At 59.4% G+C, this 23,080-nt stretch overlaps 1 protein-coding gene across 2 annotated transcripts in view; it reads left to right on the forward strand.

Moving 5' to 3' along the window:
- The first annotated feature begins 200 nt into the window (after nucleotides 1–200).
- The window catches only part of FAH (fumarylacetoacetate hydrolase), a 25,863-nt gene continuing 2,983 nt past the window's right edge, over nucleotides 201–23,080 (forward strand). The window contains exons 1-13 of one of the 2 annotated variants that reach the window (XM_073882168.1): nucleotides 201–360; nucleotides 4,314–4,424; nucleotides 5,080–5,201; nucleotides 5,649–5,698; nucleotides 8,045–8,135; nucleotides 10,766–10,863; nucleotides 10,972–11,024; nucleotides 13,480–13,579; nucleotides 14,314–14,444; nucleotides 15,768–15,843; nucleotides 17,599–17,645; nucleotides 19,470–19,571; nucleotides 20,259–20,376. In XM_073882168.1, the coding sequence (XP_073738269.1) occupies nucleotides 280–360; nucleotides 4,314–4,424; nucleotides 5,080–5,201; nucleotides 5,649–5,698; nucleotides 8,045–8,135; nucleotides 10,766–10,863; nucleotides 10,972–11,024; nucleotides 13,480–13,579; nucleotides 14,314–14,444; nucleotides 15,768–15,843; nucleotides 17,599–17,645; nucleotides 19,470–19,571; nucleotides 20,259–20,376 (1,180 nt within the window). In that variant the 5' untranslated portion in view covers nucleotides 201–279. The remainder of the gene's footprint in view (nucleotides 361–4,313; nucleotides 4,425–5,079; nucleotides 5,202–5,648; nucleotides 5,699–8,044; nucleotides 8,136–10,765; nucleotides 10,864–10,971; nucleotides 11,025–13,479; nucleotides 13,580–14,313; nucleotides 14,445–15,767; nucleotides 15,844–17,598; nucleotides 17,646–19,469; nucleotides 19,572–20,258; nucleotides 20,377–23,080) is intronic. The other variant, XM_025893298.2, reaches the window with a different exon arrangement.

A 23,080-nucleotide genomic window follows, 5' to 3' on the forward strand; every position in this document is an offset into this window, starting at 1 on the left:
TTGGTGCCACGGGGGCAGGGCCGGGGTGGAGCTGTGGAGCCAGGGGTGGAGCCGTGGAGCCGCGGGGGCGGAGCCGGGGGGGGGGGAGCCGCGGGGGGGGGGGGGGACCCTTGCCGCGCCGGGGGGGGGCCCGGGGGGGAGTTGCGTGGTCGTGGGGGCGGAGCCCTGGGGGTGGAGTCTCGGGGGCGGGGCCTTGGGGTCGGGAGCAGAGCTAGCTGGAGCGCGATCCTGTCTGACCCAGCGGAGTGCAGCCCGCGGCCCTGCTCCTTACTGGCCAGCATGTCCTTCGTCGCGGTGGCCGAGGATTCTGACTTCCCCATCCACAACCTGCCGTACGGCGTCTTTTCCACCCCAGGCAACGTGAGCTGCTGCGCTCGGCCTCCGGGCGGGAACGGGAGGGTGCCCCCTCCACTGGGACCCCCGCCCCAATCCCCGAAACCTGTGGCCAGTACCCACCAGGCAGGACGCCGGCCTTTGGTTCCCCTGCTGGACGCGCCCCGCGGAGGCAGCCCCTCCCCCCCAGGTCACTGGGGGCAGGGGGAGTGAGATGGGGGCGGTTGGAGGCTTGGGGCTCTCTGTTGAGGAGCCTGTGGTGCCCAGTGTATGTGGGTCCGAATCCCGCCTGGTAACTTTCTAGATGTGCACATAATTGAGCCTCTGCGCCTGTTTGGGCGGGTTCGTGTGGGATGAAACAGAACCTGCAGCTGTCTCTCCCAGGCAAGCAGAGCAAGTCCGATTATTGAGTTGTTTTTTTTAAGATTTTTTTTTTTTTTTTTTTGCGCGCGCGCGCGCGAGAGAGAGAGAGAGAGAGAGAGCACGCAAGCAGGAGCTGGGGGAGGGGCAGAGGGAGAGGGAGAAGCAGGTTCCCCGCTGTGCAGGGAGCCCGATTCGGGGCTCCATGAACTGAAGGCAGACACTTAATTGACTGGGCCACCCAGGCACCCCAAGTCCCATTATTGGTGCTGAGCAGTTGAAGCGCCTGGCCTTACTGCTTCCTCCAAAGTCATTGTGGTTTCCTGCCCCCAAGATACTATGTTATGGCTCCTTGTTCATCTCGCAGGTTAGACCTTAACACTAGGACCAGGGGAATGCTGAGGACCTCAACATTTTTAGTATTTTAGAGGGATGAGCACATTTGCTGGCCTTCAGCTGTGGGCTCGGAGATGTCAAATTAATCTGCCTCCAGCTAGAATTCTTTCAGCTCCTGGGGTGGGCTGCCAGGCATTCCCTTGCTCATTGGAAGAAGCCCTTTGGACAGAAAAAGGAGCTTTCACTTAGTAAGTGTAGTCTGCCCCTTCCCCCATGGCGGATCTTTGACCCCCAAGTGGCTGGACTTCTGTGGGCCTGCCTGCCGCAAATGCCTTTGTCTACAAGAGCCAGTGTGTGGTTTCACAATGGCCAGGCCTGAGCAAACATTGCGAGGACACAGAAAGTTAACTCTCGGTCCCCTGGAGGGACAGGAATACAATGAGGCAGGTTAACCCTTGACCTGTGTTAGCCAACCACGCTCTGCCCAAGCCCCAAGGCTGGTGAGTCCAGGACTCTGGAATGAATGCCCCTTGGAGGGTGGCTGGTGGCCTTTGGACCCCAGGCCCCTGCTACTGGCAAATTGGAACATGCAGGGACAGCCACTGGGGAGGCCTGGAGACAGAGCCCCTTCCTGTGGCTCTCTGAAAAGCACGCAGCCCCTCGGGCTTTCCGGAAGGCTCAGGGCGTGCGTGTGGGAACAGGCCTCATCTGAAGCTGTCCTGCCCTCAGTGGACGTGGCAGGGTCACCACTGCCTCTCCAGGCTGGTGTGCTCGCCAGGGCACAGCCTCTCCCCTGCACACCAGCAGCCAGCTCTTCATAATTTGGGTGGAACACGAGTGAATTAATCCCGTCATTACTTCATTCATTCTCTTATTCAGGGAATGCCTAAGAACCCCAACTCTGGGCCATACTCTGGGAGGGGGGTCGGGGATCAAAGGCACATGAGACACCCTCCCCCCATTTCGGGGTGCTCATGGATTGGCAGAACACAGGAGGCTTTGTCTGTGAAGACGGGAATGATGACCTTGGCGATGGGGGTGCCGCCCACAGTGGTCTGCAGCCGATGGCCAAGTTGTTAGAGTCCCTGTAGTCTGGTCCTGCCTTTGCCTGCTGGCCCTCTGCTCTCTCCAGCCACACGGGCTGCCGTTCAGTTTCTGGAACATTCTAAGAGCATTTTTCCGCCTCAGGACCTTAGCATGTATCGTTTCTTCCGTTTGGAATACTCTTCCTTCTACTCTGTGCAGGCCTAATTCCCACTCACTCTCCAGGACTCGGAGACACATCCCTTAAGCACCCTCACTGAATGAGCTCCCTGCTGCACCCCAGCCACACCTACTGCCTGTCACCGCACCCTGTGCCCATGCCTTTGCGTCCGGACAGCCCACACCAATCCCTCCTCTGTCCCTGGTGCTCTAGCGGCCGTTGTGTCCTGCTGGTGTGGAGAAGAGGCTTTGTAATGGTTTTTGTCTGAATGGATGTCTGCCCTGTGTCTGGCCTCATGATAAGAGATTTACAGATATTAATTGAACTCCCACAGCAAACCTGTTATTACGTTATTGTCCCCATTTCATGGAGGAGGAAACTGAGGCTCAGAACGGCTAAGAACCGCGCCGCAGGTCTCACAGCCAGTCAGGACAGAACTGGGACTGCACCCCACGTGGGAGAGGTTCCAAACCCCGTGCTGGGAGTGGGGTAAAGCTTTTCTCTGGACAGCTGTCCATCAGATACGACCCAGAGGCAATGCACATGCATTCTCTCACAGTCAGACCAGTGGGATATCTCTTCCGAATTTGTCTTCCTCACGTTAGGCAGGGGACCCTGAGCCCTCAGAGGACTAGGGACTCGTCCCAAGAGACAGGATGGTGAGTGACAGAGCGGGTGGGGACTCAAGGGTCCTGGATCCCAGCCAGGAGCCCCTTCACATCTAGCACTGCAAAATTAAGCTCCCTGAATTTGTTTTTATTTTTTTAAAGATTTCATTTCTAAGCAATCTCCCCACCCAACATGGAGCTCGAACTCACAACCCCGAGATCAAGAGTCACACGTTCTACCGATGAAGCCAGCCAAGAGCCCTGAAAGTAGACAGACCCCTGTTTTTTGGGGTCCTCAGGTCAGAGCTGGGTGCACAAGGGCAGCTTCTGGGCTTTGCTTACAGCTGGGGAAGCTGGCCCCAAGCTCATCACTAGGTCTTGGAGGTTGCTCGGTGGCGTTGGCTCCTTCTTCAGTGGGCCTGGAGGCCAGGGTCAGAAAATGGCTCCAGGGTCTGCCCTGCACACCCCGTGGGGGGTGGCCACTGAGGTCCAGGTGCTCATCATTGTGTCCGTTGCCATTTACCGGAGGGGGAGACCGAGGCCCAAGGAGTCAGCAGTGCCTCGGGGAAGGGGTAGCCAGGCCCCCCAGGCAGGGCTGGCTGAGGGTGTGGCTCTCGTCTGCCCCAGTCCCCGGGCCTGACAGGCACGGGGAGATGGCCACCTCCTCTCAGCCTGCTGAAATGAGCAGCCAGCGGGGAGAAGGCCAGCCTGTCATCCCACCTCTAGGCTCTCTAGAGCCGAGATGGCAAAGCTGGTCACCCAGGAGAGCTGGGGGTTCGGCTCAGGGCAGGGCTCCCAGAGGTCGGGTCTCCGGTTCTTTGCTGACCAGCAAAGCTCGGTCTTGGATCGAAGGCCAGGAATCAGAGCTGATGCTGGGATTTTATGTTGTGGCAAGGAACTCCCCTGCATGTTCTGAGCTGCGTGGCTTCGTGGTCCCTCATGACCTGAGCTCTGCCCTGTTTGAGCCAGAGCAGGCCTCATTCATCCAAGCCCCTGGCTCTCAGCACTGTGCCTGGGGTGCTCTCTGCTCTGCTGTGCAAAGAAATTCCTCCAAGGGAAGGCCTAGGTCAATTCTGGGAAATAATCCAGTGGCTCAGTGAGGTGGTGAGCTCCTGAGGAACTTCTCTGGGGACTTTGCCTCCATAAGGGGCTTGAACTAGGCCACTTGCACCTTCTCCTTTCCAAGGGATGTTGGATTTATTTCCCATGCAGTGAACATAGATTCTTTTCTGGTCCTAGAAGCAGAGAGGGTCCCAGGTTCTGCCAGGGCAGAGATCCCTGGAGCAATCTCAGTCCACAGGGAGACAAAGGGAGTTGGGGTCAGGCGCTAAGGATCCAGTTCTTCAGTCCCTCTCCTTAGAGGGCCATCTAAAGGGGGGACCCACGGGCTCTTCACTAGACAGATTTTTCGGGTAAATAACCAAGACTGGCCAAGGCCTTCCCCAGTGCTGACCATTCCATCTCCCTCGTAGCCAAGGCGGAGGATCGGCGTGGCCATTGGCGACCAGATCCTGGACCTCAGTGTCATTAAGCACCTCTTCACTGGGCCTGTCCTCTCCAAACACCAGGATGTCTTCGATCAGGTAGGACTCCATGACACGGCATGTCTGCTGGATTTGTTACAAATGCCACCAGCTGGGAGTCAGCCTGAAGTCCGTGTCCCTGTGGGATGGACGTGGCACTGTGATGTCACCTCCCGTTCTGTGGGTCAGGACTTAGGACGGTGTTTATCGAGCACCTCCTGTGTGCCGGGAGTTCCACCCACGCCTCCCATCCGGTCCTCACAACGACCCTCTGGCACAGCACTCAGATCCTCAGTAGATGATGGGGATCTCATCTGAAATGAGCCACGAGTCTCCCACATCACGTGGCTACAAGTATCGGAGCCCCTAGGCCACGGTGCTGCCCCTGTCCCACCACCACGGCTAAGAACCTCACAGCCTAGCTGGAGAGGTGCGTGGGGACTGAGCCGCCACAGATGGCAGATGGAGGGTGTGCTTCCATGGCAGGAACGCAGCCCCCTCCAGCAGCACCCCAGGCCCCGTGTCCCCGGCAGCACCCCACACAGATAGTGGCTCCCAGCATCTGCCGACCGCGGGCAAACCCAGGGGCAGGGGTCGACACTTTCCCCAACTCCAGGGGCAGAGGGAAAGTCCTGGCAGTGCAAGGCCCCGGAGGCGGCTGGCCTCTCTCCCCAGCCTCTTGTATGTGCCGTCCGCCCTCTCTGTCCCCGTGTAGCCCGCTCTGAACAGCTTCATGGGCCTGGGCCAGGCTGCCTGGAAGGAGGCGAGAGCGTTCTTGCAGAACCTGCTGTCCACCAGCCACACCAGGCTCCGAGACGACACGGAGCTTCGGAGACGGTGAGGGGCACGCGGGCGTGGGCGGGTGGTGAGAGGGGACAGTGTGGTGGTCAGGGCCATTCTGAGCCACAGCTCGGCTGCCTCCGTCTCCTCCAGCCCCTGCCTCCACTGCGTATTGGTGGCAGGGCTCTGGCCAACTGGGAGAACCCGTGTGCCCCGACTGCAGGGTCCCCGCCGGGTCCAGCCCACTCACTCATCAGCACCTTCATGTCCATGTCTGGTTTCCAGAGAAAGAGTAATTTGGCCCATTTTCTAGAGAGGAAAATAGGAGCAGGGAGGAGGCATCATGGCTCCTGTGGGAACATGCCCTCCCCGGGGTGGCCTGCTGCAGCCCAGCCTGGCCCTGGGCCAGCCCAAGACTGTGAGCAGGGGCTGAGCCTGCAGTGGGCGGCCAGAACAGGGACCCCACTTTGTGCTTGACCTTGAAGCCCTGATTCTGTGTTGCAGTGCGTTCACTGCCCAGGCTTCTGCTGTGATGCACCTGCCGGCCACCATAGGTACGTATGGTCCCTGTACCCGAGCAGCTCAGTGGGCCACGATGCCTGGCGGGGTGCTGGGGCCTCCTGCCTGCCGGGGGTGGGAGCAGGGCAGGGTTCTGGGCTCTACCCGCTGCGCTCCACAGACCCAGGCCAGTCCAAAAGCCAGAGCCCTCGCTGGGTGGTTGCTGGCTGCTGGGATTTGCAGTCGGCACTGGCGCCCTTCACAGCAAGTCGCTCTGTCTGCGAGGCTGCAGGATGTGCTCCCAGCTCATCTGTGAGTCTGAGGCGGGGGTTTGAGGGAAGAGAGTCCTGGAGAGCCCCTGTCTGAATCCTCGGCAGGGAGTCTGATGGAAGTTTCAACCGGCAAGTTGCAGTTGTGCAAACTCCCTTAGCTGAAGCAGAGGGAGGCTCTGCACGCTTGTCTCCCAGCCCCGGGGTGCTGGTGCACCTTGTGCTCAGAGGCTTCCGGAATCTGGGGCTGCGGGGCCCTGGCAGGCCTGTGCTGTGTTCTGCGGCCTGCATCCTTCTTGGTGGAGAATGTCCTTCTGAAGGACAGGGGGATAGGGGCATGAGTCAGGACTTAGCCCGTCCTAGGGTTTGAGGGTTAAAGCAGCTGACGTGTGCAGAGTGCAGAGCTCCGGTCAAACTGCGCGTGTCCTAAGAACCCCCCTCCCCACAGGGCGCACCCCCCGCCCATTGTAGGACACTGTCTGGAGAGTTTGAGGCCGTCTGAGGACTGGTGCAGCCTGGCCCCCCAGCCCGGTCCTGAAACACCAGCCCCTCAGCCCCTGTGCCCACACCAGGCGACCACCGTCCATCCGTCTCCAGTCTTACCTCTTCTGGAAGCTTCATGGAGAGAGAATCACAGCGTGCATAAGCCTTTGTATCCCCCCCAAGCGGCATGTCCCCCCGATATCACCCTTACTCTTTCCCTTATGTTTCTCGTAACCTATATTTTTTATTAAGGAAAAATAAGCTTTTAGTTCAGGTGGTCTTATAAACGTGTCTTTAAATTGTGGTAAATTACACATAACATAAAATTTACCATCTGAACGATTTTGGCGTACAGTTCAGTAGCATCGGGTACACGACACCGTCACGCCTGTCAGTGCGAGCTTCTGGACCCGCGCACCTGCCCCTGGGGGTGGGGGGCTTCCTGTCCGCACCTTGCACCCCCGCCACCCTTCCCAGCACCTTGCCAGTGACCACGATGCAGACTTAACGCACATGTATTGAAGACGGACAAGCAGTGGGAACTCTGAGATGACCCCTTTGTGACCGGCTGTGCGGTGGGCTCCTGCCAGGGCCCCAGGGTCTCCCTGCTGAATGTGCGGCCCCGAGTTCCTCCGTCCGGAGTGGGTGCTGGAGTGATACACACCCGCCCTGCTCTTCGTGGTTTCGAAGGCACCATCTTACAGTTTTTTGAAGGACTATTATGTGAAAAAGATTCGATCTTTGAATCTGTTGAGTTGGAATACCCACAGCAGGGCCGCAGGGACCCCCACACGGGCAAAGGGGGCACTTCCTATTTGGGGCCCACTGTATGCGAGGCATTAGGATAAGTAATTTATTGATTTATTTATTAAAGACTCTATCTTTAAGTAACCTCTACCCCCGACGTGGGGCTTGAACTCATGGCCCTGAGATCACGAGTCGTACTCCCCCTCCCCGAGCCAGCCAGACGCCGCCCGTGATCCGCACTTTATTTTGTTATTTCCTGCCCTGTGAGGCTCTGCCCCTGAGTGTGACCTTTCCTGTTTCTGGTTACAGATTTCTTCTTCCCAGGCATCCCTCAGCTCTTACCTCTGGGATCGGGACCGTGAAGGCCTTGCGTCCCCCGCTCTACCTCCGGGCCCGTAGCACCTATGCCCTCCTCCCCCTCGTGCCCCTCCCCCTCTCCTCCCTTCCTCCTCTTCCTCCGGGAGCAGTCCTGCCAGAGAGAGTGGGGGAAAGGGCCTCAAAGTGTTGCCAGGATTTGGACCCAGACAAGTGCGGGAGAGAAGCCATGCAGGTGGCAGGTGCAGCTCAAGCACAGGCGTGGGGAGCAGAGCCCTGGGTCGGGCCTGCAGAGGTGGGAAGCCCGGGCAAGGGAAGGGGCATCCGCGGTCTATTTCAGGTAGTCTTGGCTCCTCGTTCCTTATTTGTTTCTCAGAGGAGAGTTCTCAAGATAAATTGCGAGTGAGGCTCGATTGTGTTGCATTTGCATCACGCCGAGGGGTGCGCTCTCGGGACCGGGCATGGCCGAGACGCCTGCACGCTTGCGTCCTCCTCTGGCCCTGGCTCCGGCTGGCCCCGGTCCCTGAGGCCGGCCCGCCATGTGCTGGGCAGCTGCCGCAGCTGGGATCTCTCGTGTCTGCCCTGCAGGTGACTACACGGACTTCTACTCCTCCCGGCAGCATGCCACCAACGTGGGGATCATGTTCCGCGGCAAGGAGAATGCGTTGATGCCGAATTGGTATGTCGGGGCCCAGAGCGTGATCAGTGTTTCCTTTCCCAGCAGCACATTTCCCCAGGGCCGAGAGACCGGGGCGGGGGGAGGGGGGACCCCCATGCCTGTGACCCACTACTTCCGGAAACAGAGGGACCGCCCCTCTGTCCCTCAAGCCCCTTCGTCCAGAGAACACAGGTTGGAGTTCGTCCTCCAGCATGTATGGCCCTTCTAGGCTCCTTCCTTTGTAAGCCGTGTCTTCCTGCTCTGTGGGCACGCCTCGAATCCTAGCCTTCTCCATGCCTGGAACTTTCTGATGCCTGAGAATCCTCAAGTGCGTCCGTGCTGTTTATCAAAGGGCAGTCAGCTCACAGCGTGAGACGTTTCTGGGATCCGCGCAGGGGCTCGTGGGTCTCCAAGCCTGGAACCGCCGTTAGCCCCGTTTCACGGGAGCAAAAACAGGCCGAGGAGGGTTGACTTGCCCGAGGACAGACAGGGCCAGAGGCGGCTCCTAATTCCCAGGTCAAGGATCCTTGAGCCCGGATCCGTGCCCCTTTGTTCCGTGCTGTCCGCTGGATGTGGCGGTTACCCAGAACACAGCGGCAGGCACGGAGCCCAGGCCGAGGAATGTCTGTCAGAACCAAGACGAGGAAGGAGGAAGGAAAGAGACAGCAGGTTAATGACCCAGAGAAGTGAAGCCACAAGGCCAAGGTTGCAGAGCAGGGCGGGGGAGTCTGGGAGAGCAGGTGCGCAGACAGACCAGGCTCTGCCCCGTGCAGGCAGGTGAGAGCAAACAGCTTCTCTCCGGATGTTTGAGGCGAGGTGGCCCACGGCTGAGGCTTTTTCACTCTTTGCATGTAGCCTTTATTATACGGGGTATGTGTGCACATTGTGATTGAGCTGGGCTCGCCCTCTGGGGCCCACCCTCCCGGGGACCCCCTCTGAGTCCCTCCTCCCGGGGGCCAAACTCTTGTCCGTTTTCCATATTCTCTCGCAGACATCCCAGCTTCTCTGTGCCGACCCTGCTCCCTTATTAATTTGAAAGAATGTTTTATATGTAATAGAAATGAATCCTCTGCGGTCATGCATCGTAAATACTTTTTCTCAGTGTGGCATCTTTTTACTTTGCTCTCTTTCCCCATACAGAAGCTTTACACAAAGTCAAACATGTCCATCATTTTTTTAAATGACATTGGCTTTCATGTCATCCTGAGGCTTTTTCCAGCCCAAGAACTTGAAGATGGTCTTTGTGCTTTGCCCCTGGCATTTCCTGTAGCCTCACTTTTTACAGATGTAGATGGGTACCCCCCTGGAACTTCCCTGTCCGCGTGACGGGAGGTGTGGGTCTGGACCCATCTCCTGGACGCCGGTATGATTGTTCTAAACCAGGGGCTCATGACGGCAGAAATGAATACCTCAGGGCTCAGGGGGCTGGAGCCTGGGGCCGAGGTTCCAGCCGGGCTGCGCTCCTTCCGAGCTTCCAGGGGACAGTCTGTGCCCTTGCTTCTCCAGCTCCTGGAGGCTGCAGGCGACCCCGGGCCTGACTCTGCCGGGCCTCCTGTGTCACTGGATTTAGGGCTCCCCTGGATGATCCTGGATGACCTCGTCTCAAGACCCTTAACACGGGCCCTTTCCCACATAAGGTCACCTTCCCGTTTTCTGGGGGATGGGATGTGGAAAAAACTTTTCGGGGAGCCCACTGCAAGGTCTGACTCGTGCAGACATGAGCCGTCTGTTCGTCACGTGCTGCGCTGTGACCTACGCCCGGGGCTTGGATCGCTTGGCTGTCCATTCCTAGCGCACCAGCCTATTTTAAATCACTTTACTGTGTGTTTTGGTATTTGGGAGCACTTTCCTTTTTCACTTCCTCTGCTGCTCTTCTGTCTTAGAGACCGAGCTCTTGGTAGTGTTCCCGCCGCCCCGCACTGCTCTGCCGTCAGACCGGCCGGGTCGGATGCCCAGGGCCAGCGTGCCACACCGGGTGACCTCAGCCAAGCCCCAGACGCTCTCCTCTCTGCCCCGGGTTGAGTTTGCACCAGCACCCTCGGTGGGGAGGGTCTGGGAAGAGTTTGAAGAGGGACCCTGCGTGGTGCCGGCCTGTTCTGAGCGCGGTGTGTGCGTGGAGACTGTTACTGTTCCCCACGGGGGAACAGCGTCGGCAGCACGCTGGTGCTGGGCACCAGGATGGTGGAACCCCTGTGAGGTGCCCAGCTCTGCAGCACCAAGTGCACTCACACCGGGGTGCACCCGTCAGCACCATCCACCCCCAGAACTTTCTCATTTTGGACAGCTGACGCTCTGTCCCCATTGAGCACTAGCTCGCCAGGCCCCCTGCCCCGGCTCTGTCCGCCACGGCGCAGAAGCAGGATTGTGCTGGTCTTTCTGAGCCGGGCAGCGTGGTGTCGCTGAGGCTCACCGAGTCAGGGCTCGGGCGGGTGCTTCCGCCCATGTTAGTGCTCGCCGGGTGGCCCTCGTGCATGGTGTGTGTAGACCCCACTTTGCTTATCCCTTTGCCCGTGGATGGATGCTTGGGACTACCTTTTGGTTTTGGAACCATGTGTGTATGTGTGGACTCCTTTTTGCTTTTAATTTTGAAAACTGTAGAAATTCATTTTGCAGCGTGTAACGGTCGGGCGTCCTTCCTCCCCCTTTCTCAGGCTGCACGTTCCCGTGGGCTACCACGGCCGCGCCTCCTCTGTCGTCGTGTCTGGCACCCCGATCCGCAGGCCCATGGGGCAGATGAGCCCCGATGACTGTAAGTGGCCCCAGCGCCCAGGCCTCCCTGGTCCCCGCTCTGTGTGCCCATGCGGCCGGTTCCGGGGCCCGGCACCCACCACATCCTCTCTCTACCACCCGCTTTCAGCTGAGCCTCCTGTCTATGGCGCCTGCAAGCTGTTGGACATGGAGCTGGAGATGGTAAGCCAGGCCGGTCTCTGTGCGGGCGTCCTGCGGGAGCGCTTCCCGCAAGGGCTGCCCGGGCTCCCCGCCTGGCCGTCCCAGGGACGGTCCATCCTCACACGGCTTCCGTGTTTGTGAACTTGCTAAGAGCTAACCGGTAACTCCCCCGCAGTACCCCAGAGCTTGCAGGGGTCATGGGCGGACACGCACAGAGTAGCAGAGAATCAGAGTCCCCAGTGTGTGTGTGCCACGCTCTGCCTTCTTGGTCCAGCTCAGACTGGACACGTGCTCTTCTCACTACTGAAAGCCACCTGGTTTTGTATCTTTTTTTTAAAAAGATTTTATTTATTTATTTGACAGAGAGAGAGCACAAGCAGGGGAGCGGCAGAGGGAGAAGCAGACTCCCCCACTGAGCAGGGAGCCTGATGCGGGGTTCGATCCCAGGACCCTGGGATCGTGACCTGAGCTGAAGGCAGACGCTTAACCAGCTGAGCCACCCAGGCGCCCCTTGTTTTGTATCTTTGTGCCTTTTTGAGGGGGTGCTTTCACTGTTTCAGTTACCCCTTGAGTGTAGTGCTGTAGCATCATCTGGTGTTTGTGACATGCCCTCCGGAGAACACGTCCGGGCTGGATAGGCCGGCGCTCATGCGTTCATGTTCCTGAGTCCACAGTAGTTGTTGGACAAGGTGCCCTTAGACAGAAACACACACGAAACAAGGTTAGGTGTTGATTGGCTGATGTAGGCCCAGGACTTTCCGTAGGAGCTGAGGGTCTGCACCTGCTAATCCCACGTGTGTGTAGGTTCTATATCGATAGACTGTACATGACAGGGGTCACCTGTCCCAGCCCCCCTGCAGCTGTGGTCGGGCCCACGTAATCTCAGAACCGTGGCTGTAAAACAGTCGGGCTGTTTTACTTTACTTTGGCACAACTTCGCCAAGTTCTGTTCTGTGCGGGGGCACCCCCTCGAGCCCAACAGGCCCTCCACAGGTTAAATTAAGCTTTTCATTTTGAGATACTTGTAGAGTGACATCAGGTTGTAAGAAATAACATGGAGAGATCCCAAACACCCCCCACCACACTCTGCCCCAGGGGTAGCGTCCTGCACGGTGGTACCTACCATCGCTTCACCCCCAGGACGCTGACATTCATCCCCAAGGACCCCTCATGCTGCAGGGCTGTGCATTTTACCAGGGACGCTGAACTCTGGGAAGTCCCCGAGGTGGGGGGACGAAGACATTGAGAGGGGGAGGAGCTGAACTGGACGGAAGACTCTGGTGCAGCTCAGGGGGTGGTCAGAGGGTGGGTAGCGGAGCCAGGCCCAGTGGGGGGAAGTGCAGACAGGCACGGTGGTGGGGGGCTTCCCAGCATCAGCACCCGTGGGTTTAGGTGATGTCCCGGGGAGCTCTGAGTGTCTCCTTGTGGCAGGTGGAGGAGAAGGGGTTGTGGGCCCACCTGGTAGGGCCATGGCACTGGGGAGCCTGGGCTGGTTGGAGGCAGGCTGGAGCTCCCTGTCCCTCCAGCCCTGCTCTGTGATTCTTGGGGTTCCATCCAGAGGCGAGAACGTGGGGGTACTTCCAAACGGCAAGGCCTTCCCAGCCAGCCCTGCGTTTCCTGCAGTGAGGGTGCCACGCAGACCCCGAGAGGAGGTCTGCCAGCCCAGAGGCCCTGGAGCGGGGCCGTCTACAGGCCAATTGTCCTGTTGGGGGTGGACAGCAAGCCGAGTAGAGGCAGAAAATCGCTGTGCAGAGAGACGGTGCAGGGTGGGGAGAGCAGATGATCTGCACTTGATGTGATAAGATTCTATAGAAATTGGTGCCCGTGGGTTTTTTTTTTTTAATCTTGATTAAAAGATTTGCAGTGTTTAAACACTGTCACAGAACAAATCAAACTGTGACAGGTTTTGCAAATGTCACGGCTGATTCTGTGTGTGCCTGACAGTTATTTTCCCCATTTCTTCCTGAGAGGATGTTTCGGGATTCTCCTGGTTCCTGAGCACCATGTTGGTGAAGTCTCCCCGCAGAGGGGGAGGGCTCCGGGTGGGGGTGCGGGAGATGCCCCCTCTGGCCCTCCTGGCTGCATTATGGATCCAGGCAGACTGCTGATTTTGCATGACACAAGTACACACCCAGATATGCCCGGTGTAGCTGTCAGATCCTGAAGTGCAGCGTGTGGGGTATGTGCAGGGGTGCAAGGGAAGGAGCAGAGTGGCCTGGGGCTTGCTGAGGGAGGGGGAGTGGGGCTGCCACGGGGTCGGAGTGGTCCGGAGGCCGTGGGTGGCGCCGGCATCCTGCCTCTCCCCACTCTCCCAAGGTGACCAGCTGCCCGCTCAAGCGCATTCATGACTTAGAAATGGATTCGTAGCCGGCCGGGTCCCCGGTGGCTGTCCTGGTCCCTGGCCCAGGTTTGGACATGCCCGACCTCTGCCCTCCAGCCCAGTGCCCCGATTCTAATCAACTTTCCCCCACATCAGGCTTTCTTTGTAGGCCCTGGGAACAACTTTGGAGAGCCGATCCCCATTTCCAGGGCCCATGAGCACATTTTTGGAATGGTTCTTATGAACGACTGGAGCGGTAATTATTGGGGTGTGGGCGTCCTGAGGTCGGGCTCACTGCGCGCCCTGCTCTGGCTGAAGACTGGGTGTTGGGGACCCTGTCTCAGAAGCCGTGGATGGTTTTGGGGCCTGGTGCTGGCCAGAGGTGGGGAGCGTGGCTTGGGTGTCACGCAGACTTCTCAGCTCTGAGTCCTGGGCCAGTTACCTCCCTGTTCTGATCTCCTGTGTTCCTGTAAGTCAACCAGGGACAAGGCTGACGTCACAGCTGATGTTTGTGAGCACCTCTGTGCTGAACCCCCACAAGGTCTGGTAACCTTAGTATCCCCCTTTCACAGGTGAGGAACTGAGGCACAGAGAGATTGCAGTTATTGCTGAGCTGAGATTTCAAACTAAAGCAGCTCAGTGTCCCAGCGGCTCCCGACCCCTACGCCTCATGTCTGAGTCCTGGGAAGTGTCTGCCCTCCCCGCCCCCAGGGGGAGGATGAGCTTCCAGCCCCTTCCCCGGGCAATGCCTGCCTGCCCTTTGGTCATCCTTCTCTTTGCTGTAACCTGGCACAGTGACCTCAAAGGACCTCTGTTCTTGGCCCTGAATGCTGTTGCCCATGGTGCCCGTGGTCCCCGTGGTCCGGGGCAACCTGGCCGGGGTCAGGGCTCCGTGCAGGACGGCGGTGCTCCTCGGTGGAGGGGAGGATGGAGCCTTGGGGCGCGGCCCTGGGCAGCCTTTGTAAGCCCTGCTCCGCCCTCCTCTTGCAGCTCGGGACATTCAGAAATGGGAGTATGTCCCTCTTGGGCCGTTCCTTGGCAAGAGTTTTGGAACCACCATCTCTCCGTGGGTGGTGCCCATGGAGGCCCTCATGCCCTTTGCCGTGCCCAACCCAGAGCAGGTAAGCATTCTCTCTGCGGGAAGCTGTGCCCGGGCCCTGTGCCTCTGCGGCTGCTTGCCCACCGGCCATCCACGCTGTCTGCATCTGCAGGGAAGCTCCGTGCCCCTGCCTGCCCGCGTGCTGGGGGGGTCCCCTGCAGTGGCCTCAGGCAGGCCTGGCCCCCATCATTCTGCCTGTGCTTTCCCTGCTCCCCACCCAGCTCTTGGGGGAAAACGCAGAATTCTGTACCCTTCGGAATCCTCTGAGGCCTGTCGGCAGGAAGAGAAGGGGTCCTGGCCAGTGCCACCACCTTGCACAACCTCACCAAGTTCTGTTCTGTGCGGGGGTGCCCCCTGGAGCCCAACTGGTAGAATGCAGCCTGGAGCCAGGCAACCGGGGTGTGTCCTGGTCCCAGCACCCTTTCCAGGGGCTCTGGCCTTGTGACCTCTCCAGCGTGGGCCCGCGGCAGCCCCCTGCTCTTCCCCGGCGCTCTCTGTCCCCGCCTCCCGGGTCTCCCCGAGGCCTGCGATGCTCTCAGCCCTTTGCCGTCCGCCCAACACCCTCCTGGGGCGCCTGCATCCACGCTGCCCTCCCACGCCCATGTCTGCTCTGCTCAAAGCACGCTTGGAGTCTTTGCCTGCGAGCCGATGCCTCACGAAGAGGCACCCTCATTCCTCCTTGTGGGCCATGCTGCACCCTTCCCACCCCTGCACAGCTGCCTGTCATGGGAGACCTCCTGTCTGCCTTCCCGGGAGCCAGACCTTCCCAAACACCTGCCCTGTGGGGTCTTCGCAATTCTTGCTACCTCTGCCTGTGATTTTTTTGATGTTTTCCTTTAAAGCAGCTCTCGTTTTTAAACTCAAATAATGTATTTAGAAAAGGAAGGTTTTTTTGTTAGTTTGTTTTTACTTTATATCCCCACTGGTGTCACTGGCCATCAAGTTAATCCTAAAAAGAAACACGGAAGTGTTACAGTCACCCCAGCTTACTCGTGTGTTGCCCATCCAGCAGCACCGCCGTGGCCTGGCCGTGTGGACTCCGTGGCCTGGCCGTGGGGCTGCCTCCATGGGGCCTGCACCGACAGGGCTGCGCGTCCCTGCTCCCTGGCTTTCTGGGGCACCTCTGATCTGACCCCTGTGCCCTTGAGCTGCGGATGCTCCTCCCCCGGCTTCTCTCCCCAGCCTGGCGCACGTGACCCCCCTGGTCCCTACTGTGCGGGGAGCTCCTTCTGCCTGAGGCTGGGGGCCCCTGCGTAGGGTGGGGGGAGCAGGTGCTGGTGTTCTGTGGGCCCCCTGGGCCAGCGCCATCTGCCAGCCACCCCTGTGCCGTGCTCTGCCCTCACAGGACCCCAGGCCCCTGCCATATCTCCGCCACGACCGGCCCTACACGTTCGACATCAGCCTCTCTGTCACCCTGAAAGGTACTGTCGAGGTGTCGGGGGGGTGTCCGGGGGCCTTTGCCTGATCGCCCCTGAGCTCTGGGGGCTGGGGGCGGTGAGACGGCATCACCTGCTGTGGCCATGGAGCTGTGGGGGTCCTGCGAAGGGAAAGGGGCCAGGATGCCCTTTGCTCGGAGGACACCACAGAAGCCCAGAGGACGTTCGCGGCCGGTTACTGCGCTCTCCACTCTCTGGGCCAGAAAGCACGGAGTCCGGGACCTCCCTCCTCTGCCAGAATCCCCTTGTCGGCCCCCCAGCCAGGGTCTGCCCAGCCTCCGCTCGCACACACCTGACCCCTCCCTCCTGTGCCCCATGTTCCATCCAGGGCCTGCTGGAAAGCCTGGCTCTGCTCTCCGGGGCCACACAGCCAGTGCCCCCCACCCCACCCTGGGTCGGCCCTGACAGCCTCGCAGACGGGGCCCACGTCCCCCGGAGGCTCTTCAGCTCGACTCTGTTAATAAGCCCATAGAGTGTTAGTGTAAAGAACGTGGCTCCGCAGGCCATGCCTGGGGTCCACCCCACCCCTGCTCAGCTGTGGGGGCTCTGGGCAAGTGGCTGAACCTGCCTGCGCCCCAGTGTGTCGTCTGCAAAAGGGGCCAGTAATGGCACTGACCTGAGAGTGTGGTTGTGAGGGTTAAGGAGGTGGACTCTGTAAAGGTCTAGAGCAGAGCTGGTACCTAGGAAGAGGCTGGTGTCATTTCCATTCCTGGTGGGGGCCCTTGGGGCTGGGGGAGGGTTTGCCAGGGGGCCGCACTCAGACCCCTGGCCACACTCGGGCCTGGGTCTCTCTCCTTCTCTTGTCTGGTGTATGCCCCGCCTGCTCCAGCTCCCCGCCCTTCACGGAAGTGGTTCCCCTGCAGCAGGGGGCGGAACTGTCACCGCGGGAACAGGACACCCTACAGAGGAAGGGGCTCTAGGAAATGTCCCACAGATGCAGTGTCGTGTTCTCTGGAGATCTATGGCGGCCCTGTCCTTTCATTTATACGTTGTGTGAAAACGAAGCTCAAGAGAGGGCAAGGGGTTCACCCCAAGTCGCTTCGGGGCCTACTGGCCAGGCTGAGAGGAAACCTGGTGTCATTGGATCTGGGCCGGTCTCCTACCCACAGACCCTCTTGGGGGCCCACTTCTGTCTTGGGTTCGTCTGCCTGCCTGGAAACATCCCGGGGAATGCCCCGTTGGGGAAGGGACGGGATTATCAAGAAGGTGCAGTGTCCGGAGACGTAGAAAGACCTAGAAGGGGAGAACTGAGAGCAGGGGTGGCTTCCAAGACCCCCTCCCCTCCCCAGTCCCGAACGTGCCGTTCTGACGGCCCCGTGGGGATCTGGGTGACAGGTGTGGTCCGGAGCCGGCGTGGGGACCCTGACCTGACCTGGGGCCAAGGAGCACACCTGTCCGTGCAGCCTCGGAGGGGAAGCCAGGGCCACGGGTTCTGAGGGAGCAGAGGGCTTTCTGGGTGTGAGCACGGTGGGGAAATGGAACAGCAGTGGCCTGGTGCCTTGCCTGTTTATGATAAATACCGCTGAAGTATGTCGTAAACTGGACGCTGCCCGTCTGGGGGAGAGGCAGGTAGGTTTCGACGTGCGCACTGTCTCAGGTGATCACCTCGGTGCAGATCCCCGGCTCCGATGTGCTGTGAGCCCACTGCTTCACGGGCCACACGACCGCTTCCCTTACAAGTGTTCCCCCCCTTCTTGATCCGTGAAGTCCCCTTGCCGATGCTACTTGTGTTTTCAACAGGAGAAGGAATGAGCCAGGCAGCCACCATCTGCAAGTCCAATTTTAAGGTGAGCTTTGAAGCTGGGCAGACTGCCTCTTGGAAGTGCGGCACGCGGGGTCATCCTCCCGGCAAGAACAGGAGGCTTGCAGCCATTCCGGGATACGGTGGTGGCTGGGCGCGTGGGCCTGGAGCTTCTGTGGCCCTGATCCTTTCCAGAGAGGCCGCGAGGCCACAGGGATCCCTCCAGATGCAGGCTGCGTAGACGTGACCGGTGATTTCCTTGGGGGAGCAATCGATGTTCCTATAAGCGTCTAGTCTCTGGCTGCTTCTGTCCTGGTGGGGAATAGATTGATCCGAGTGCCTTACGTTTGTTTTAACTGAGCTTCTCATTGAAGTCTAACACAAACAGAGGAAAATGCACACATTCTAAGTTAATTTTCACAAAGTCAGCGTCCCTGCGTGGCCATCAGTGGGGCAGGGGAATGGAGATTTGCAGGACCTCCGCTGCCCCCCACTGTCCCCCTCCAGTCACGTCATCGCCACCCCTCCCCCTGCAAGGGGGACCTCTCTCTGGACTTGTGTGGCAGTGCACGAAATTGGTCTGTTCTTCAGTTTTATGGAAATGGAAGGGTGCAGTGTGTGCTCTCCTCCCTCCAGCTTCCTTTGCTCCACGCTGTGGCCGTGCGGTCCGGCCGTGTGCTGATCCTAGCGGGGCTTCATTCCTGTCTCGGAGACGTTCCACCACTGGCTCTCCGCTCTTGGCGGACGTGTGCGTTGTTCCCACTTGCGGCGAGTCTAGACTCCCTGGGAACAATCCAGTACACGTCCTGGGGGCACACACGGGCACTTTCCAGTTGGCTGTGTATCCAGGAGCGCAGTCGCTGGGCCCTTTGTTCAGAGCACTTACGTCTATATACTCGGTCCAGAAGGGCTTCCCGACACTTTCCCGAGGAGCTCAAGCCAGCCCGGACGCAGCCCACAGCCCGCCGGCATCCCGGCTGCCCGCCGCTCGCTCCACCCCCTGGCCGGCTCGGCGGCCGTGCGCCTTCTCCCTTCAGCTGCTCCGGGCGCGGTGGTTTTACGTCTACCCGCCCCTCCCCCGGGCACCTTTCACGTGGTTACTGGACATGTGAGCGTTCTTGGGACCAGCGTACTCCTGTTTCTTCTAGTCTCCCTTCTAACTGGACATTGTTCTGGGCTCCTTAGGCGGCCAAGGAATCAGGGGGCCTCCTTGAGGGGGCTCTTGGGCAAGAACCCGTTTCTAAGTTCTCCTGCGTCTAGACATGTGGCTCCAGGAGTGGCAGATCTAAGAAGCTGTGGGCTTGGAGAGGCGCGGGCTGGCACTGCTTCTGAGCATCTTGGTGACCCTATGGTCCTTGGCCCCCTTCCCCAGGTGGAGCTCCCTTCATGCTCCTTCACTCCTGGGCCTGCCTGACATCCTGTTTGCTCTGTGCTCTAAGGTCCGGGGAGGTGGGGTAGGCCCGGGGTCGGGAAAGGGGGATGCAAGTGAGCTCTTTGCTCATAAGAAGCCTCTGCTTGATGAGGTCCCAAAGCATGCCAACTCAGGACCTCAGGGTATTCACAGGGCAGTGTGTGATTGCGGACAGAGGGGCGGGTTGCAGACTGAGCATCTGAGCGGGGAGAAGGTCTGCCTTCTTGGAGAAGGTAGGTTAGGGAGCCTGAAGGAGCCGGGGAGCCCAGGCCAGTGCACAGCCGGGAGGAGGGGGAGGACCCCAGGAGGAGAGCCTGTGGTTGCTGTGAGCGACCGGGGCGAGCTGGCACCGGGAGAGAGCCCAGGGGAGGCTGTCTACCATGAGTGGCTGTGTGAGCTGCCAACCAGGAGGCTGGGGTGAGCCACCTTCCCTGTCCCCCTCTGTGTCCCTGCCTGCAGTACATGTACTGGACGATGCTCCAGCAGCTGACCCACCACACCGTCAATGGCTGCAACCTTCGCCCAGGGGACCTGTTGGCTTCGGGAACCATCAGCGGGCCGGTGAGTCTCTGATGGCCTTGGGCGCTGCCCGTGTAGACAGCCTACTCCGCACACAGACACGAGGGCCCTGAGCGCGTCCTGCAGAAGGGGCTTCCCACCCGGGGCGGGTGCATCTGACAACTCTTCCTTCTTACAGCTTCATCCGGTGGGGGGTGCACGGGGGCTTCCTTTCCAGGTCCAGTCCTAGAGACACTGTCAGATGGGAGGCTGCATCTGTCTGCTCGGGGGACAGGGTGACATGTGAGGGGCGTCAGGGGGCGGCCATGGTGTCTGGTTGTCACCGGCTCCCATGCACCCTCCTGGGATGAGGTGACCCCACTGCTGTGTCCCCTGCACCCCCATGCCACCCTAAGCTCATGGGAGAGTCGTAGAACCTTAGGGGATGGTGACTTTGGGATGGTGCATGTGCAAGTTACTTCCTGCAAGGTCCTGACCGCAGCCTGTGGGTCGGTGGGAACTCTCTTCCCAGTGGGAGGGTGTCAAGCGTGGCAACGTCTGGGTACGCTGCAGCCCCCAGGGCGGCCACAGAAGCACCCAAGTCCCAAACAGCGCAAACAGGGCCCGGAGCAGAGGTCCCACCCGTCCCTGCCCGGGGCTCCTCGGCTTTGCCAAGCGTCCGCCCTGCAGCCGACATGCTCACCAAGATGGAAGCGCATGTGTGGATTTCTTCCCCTTCCTCTGCCGAAGGAGCCAGAGAGCTTTGGCAGCATGCTGGAGCTGTCGTGGAGGGGGACAAAGGCCATTGAGCTGGGGCACGGACACACCAGGAAGTTCCTGCTGGACGGTGATGAAGTCATCATAACAGGTGAGGGCGGCCAGGCCCAGCGGGCTCCGCACGTCCCCCACTCGCCTGCGCACCCTGTTCTGGCCAAGAAGCTGTCTGTGCGATCTCGTCCCCACTCCGGCATTCCCGGGCCCTGCCATCTGCTTGTGGCCCTCCGCCCCAGCTTTGGCTGCCAGGGGCTGTGAAGCTCAGTCCCTGGGACCAGGAAGACCCCAGGAATCCGCTCTGTCTCCCTCCTTCCCGAGCGAAGCTGTGGAGTAGCGGCAGGCTCCCGTAGTCCTGGTGCCGCGACCCCGTGGCCTGTGACCGGGCTGAGCCAGGCCACTCTGCCCGCCGGGTGTTCTCACTCGGGCACCACGACGGCCAGAGGCAGACCCGGGTCCACCCCCAGATCCCTCTGGCTGTGTGACCCTCAGCAAGTCATTGACCCTCCCAGACTTAGGTGCCTCATCTTTCTTTATTTTTTTTCAATTTTAATTTGTTATTGTTATATAACAATATATATTGTTATATATAATAACAATAATGTTATTGTTATATATTGTTATAATCACCATACATGACATCCTTAGTTTTGGATGTAGTGTTCCATGATTCATTGTTTGTGCATAACACCCAGTGCTCCACGCAGAACGTGCCCTCTTTAATACCCATCACCAGGCTAACCCATCCCCCCACCCCCCTCCCCTCTAGAACCCTCACTTTGTTTCTCAGAGTCCATTGTCTCTCATGGTTCGTCTCCCCCTCCGACTTACTCCCCTTCATTCTTCCCCTCCGGCTATCTTCTTCTTTTTTTTTATTTATGTTTTAAAAGATTTTATTTATTTGAGAGAGAGAGAGAGCATGAGTGGGGGGAGGAGCAGAGGTTTTTTTTGTTTTTTAAAGATTTAACTTTTAAATTTTATTTTATTTTTTTTAAGATTTTATTTATAGGTTCCTCATCTTTAAAATGGAGTTAACGATACAGAACTTACCCTCACAGCATGGTTGTAAGGATGAGGGGAGCCAATTTATTCCTTCATTCTTTTTTTTTTTTGAGATTTTTTTTAAATTTATTTATTTGAGAGAGAGAGAAAGCATGAGAGGGAGGAGGGGCAGAGGGAGACGCCGACTCCCCACTGAGCGGGGAGCCCGACGCGGGACTCGATCCCAGGACCCTGGGATCCTGACCTGAGCTGAAGGCAGACGCTTAACGACTGAGCCACCCAGGGGCCCCTGTTCCTTCATTCCCGTGCACCTGCTGCGAGTCCCATTCTGGGGTTCCAGTCGTGAACAAGACAAATGCAGGGTCTGGTCTTCGGGAGCGCCTGGCAGGGTTAAATTGCTTGCCTGGGGTCTCGCTGCCCATAGGCGCTGAAACCGAGGTCCCCCCCCCGGGCAGCTTCTCGTCAGGCCCCCGACTCTGAACCCCTTGTTTTCCAACCATCATTGTGCATCTCTCCAGGCCGCGTTTCAGAACCCTCGAGTGCGGGCCAGTGGGCACGCCTGCTCACAGCCCGAGTGTCACATTGTCACCCGCTTCCTTGGCCCCGTCCTCATGCCTCTCTTTCCTCTGTGCGTCGGCACAGCCTGCTGAGCAGCCTTTCCGAGCCTCACGCCCCCTCTGTGCAGGTGCACACCCCAAGCGGCCACCCCTCCGAGCGGGGACTGCTATCCTGTGCCCGGCCCCGTGGTCAGTCCTGCCGTCGGTGCCTGGAGACCGCCCTTCGGGTCTGCGTTCCCGTCGCCCGTCCTGGCCCCCTGGGGCTCTTGCTCAATGCGCCCTGATTCGGGGCCGCCCACAGAGCCTGCGGACTTAGGTGGCGCTCAGCCCCAGTAGTGCCCGGGCTGGTTGCTCGCACAGCGGGGCCTTGAAAGCACTGCATTCTGGTTAAGCGTGTGCACGTCTGTTTCCCGGCTTGGCATGCAGCTTGGATTCCTTCCTCGGGCTGCTGTCACCAACGGCCACAAACTTGCTGGGTTAAAACAACCGAGCTTCATTCTCTGCCAGTTCTGTGGGGCAGAAGCCTGAAACCCAGGGGTCGGCAGGGCGCCCTCCTCCCGGAGGCTCTCGGGGAGGACGTCCCCTGGCCGCCGCATCCCTCCGGCCTCTCCCGCCGTCCTCACGCAGATTCTTCCGCTGCTGCCTGTCTCGGTGGCACACTTGCAACGGCCTTTAGGGCCCGCCAGGGTCATCCCCCCTCTAAGACCCCTAACTTACGCCTGCAAAAAGCGCCACGTGAGGTAAGAGACACGGGTTCCAGGGCCGAGGGCCTGAGCTCTTTGGGGTCATTGTTCAGCTGATTGCACGGTGCTCACAGGACAAGCTCCAGCCCCACGTGTCTGCAGGCTGACTGTGTGCAGCCACACAGTAGGAGTCATGCAGTTGTTGGCTGATTAAGGAAGTGGAGCTGGTAGAGATGGTGCAGGCAGAGCTCGGGCGCTCACCATTCCCACGGCCCTGTCACGGCTTGATTCCCGCTTCGCTGGGGTTTACTGAGAACCAGCCAGGGGCCAACATGTTGTAGCGCACACGCCGCCCTGACTCCATCTCACACTCACAGGAGCCCCCGGCCAAGGACTCATTGCCCTGGTTTACAGAGCAAAGAGCTCGGGTTGACAGCAGGTGGGTTGCCTGCTGGGGTCACGCTCAGGGGAAGCCGGGGTGCAGCTCAGGTCCTCCCTGTGGCTGTGGTTCTCTCTCCGTGGCTGTGGTCCTCTCCATGGTCATGGTCCTCTCCGTGGC

This window comes from Callorhinus ursinus, unplaced genomic scaffold (genome assembly GCF_003265705.2).
Source record: "Callorhinus ursinus isolate GAN/ISIS: 27379988/994484 unplaced genomic scaffold, GSC_fseal_2.0 scaffold45, whole genome shotgun sequence".
Taxonomy (NCBI): domain Eukaryota; kingdom Metazoa; phylum Chordata; class Mammalia; order Carnivora; family Otariidae; genus Callorhinus; species Callorhinus ursinus.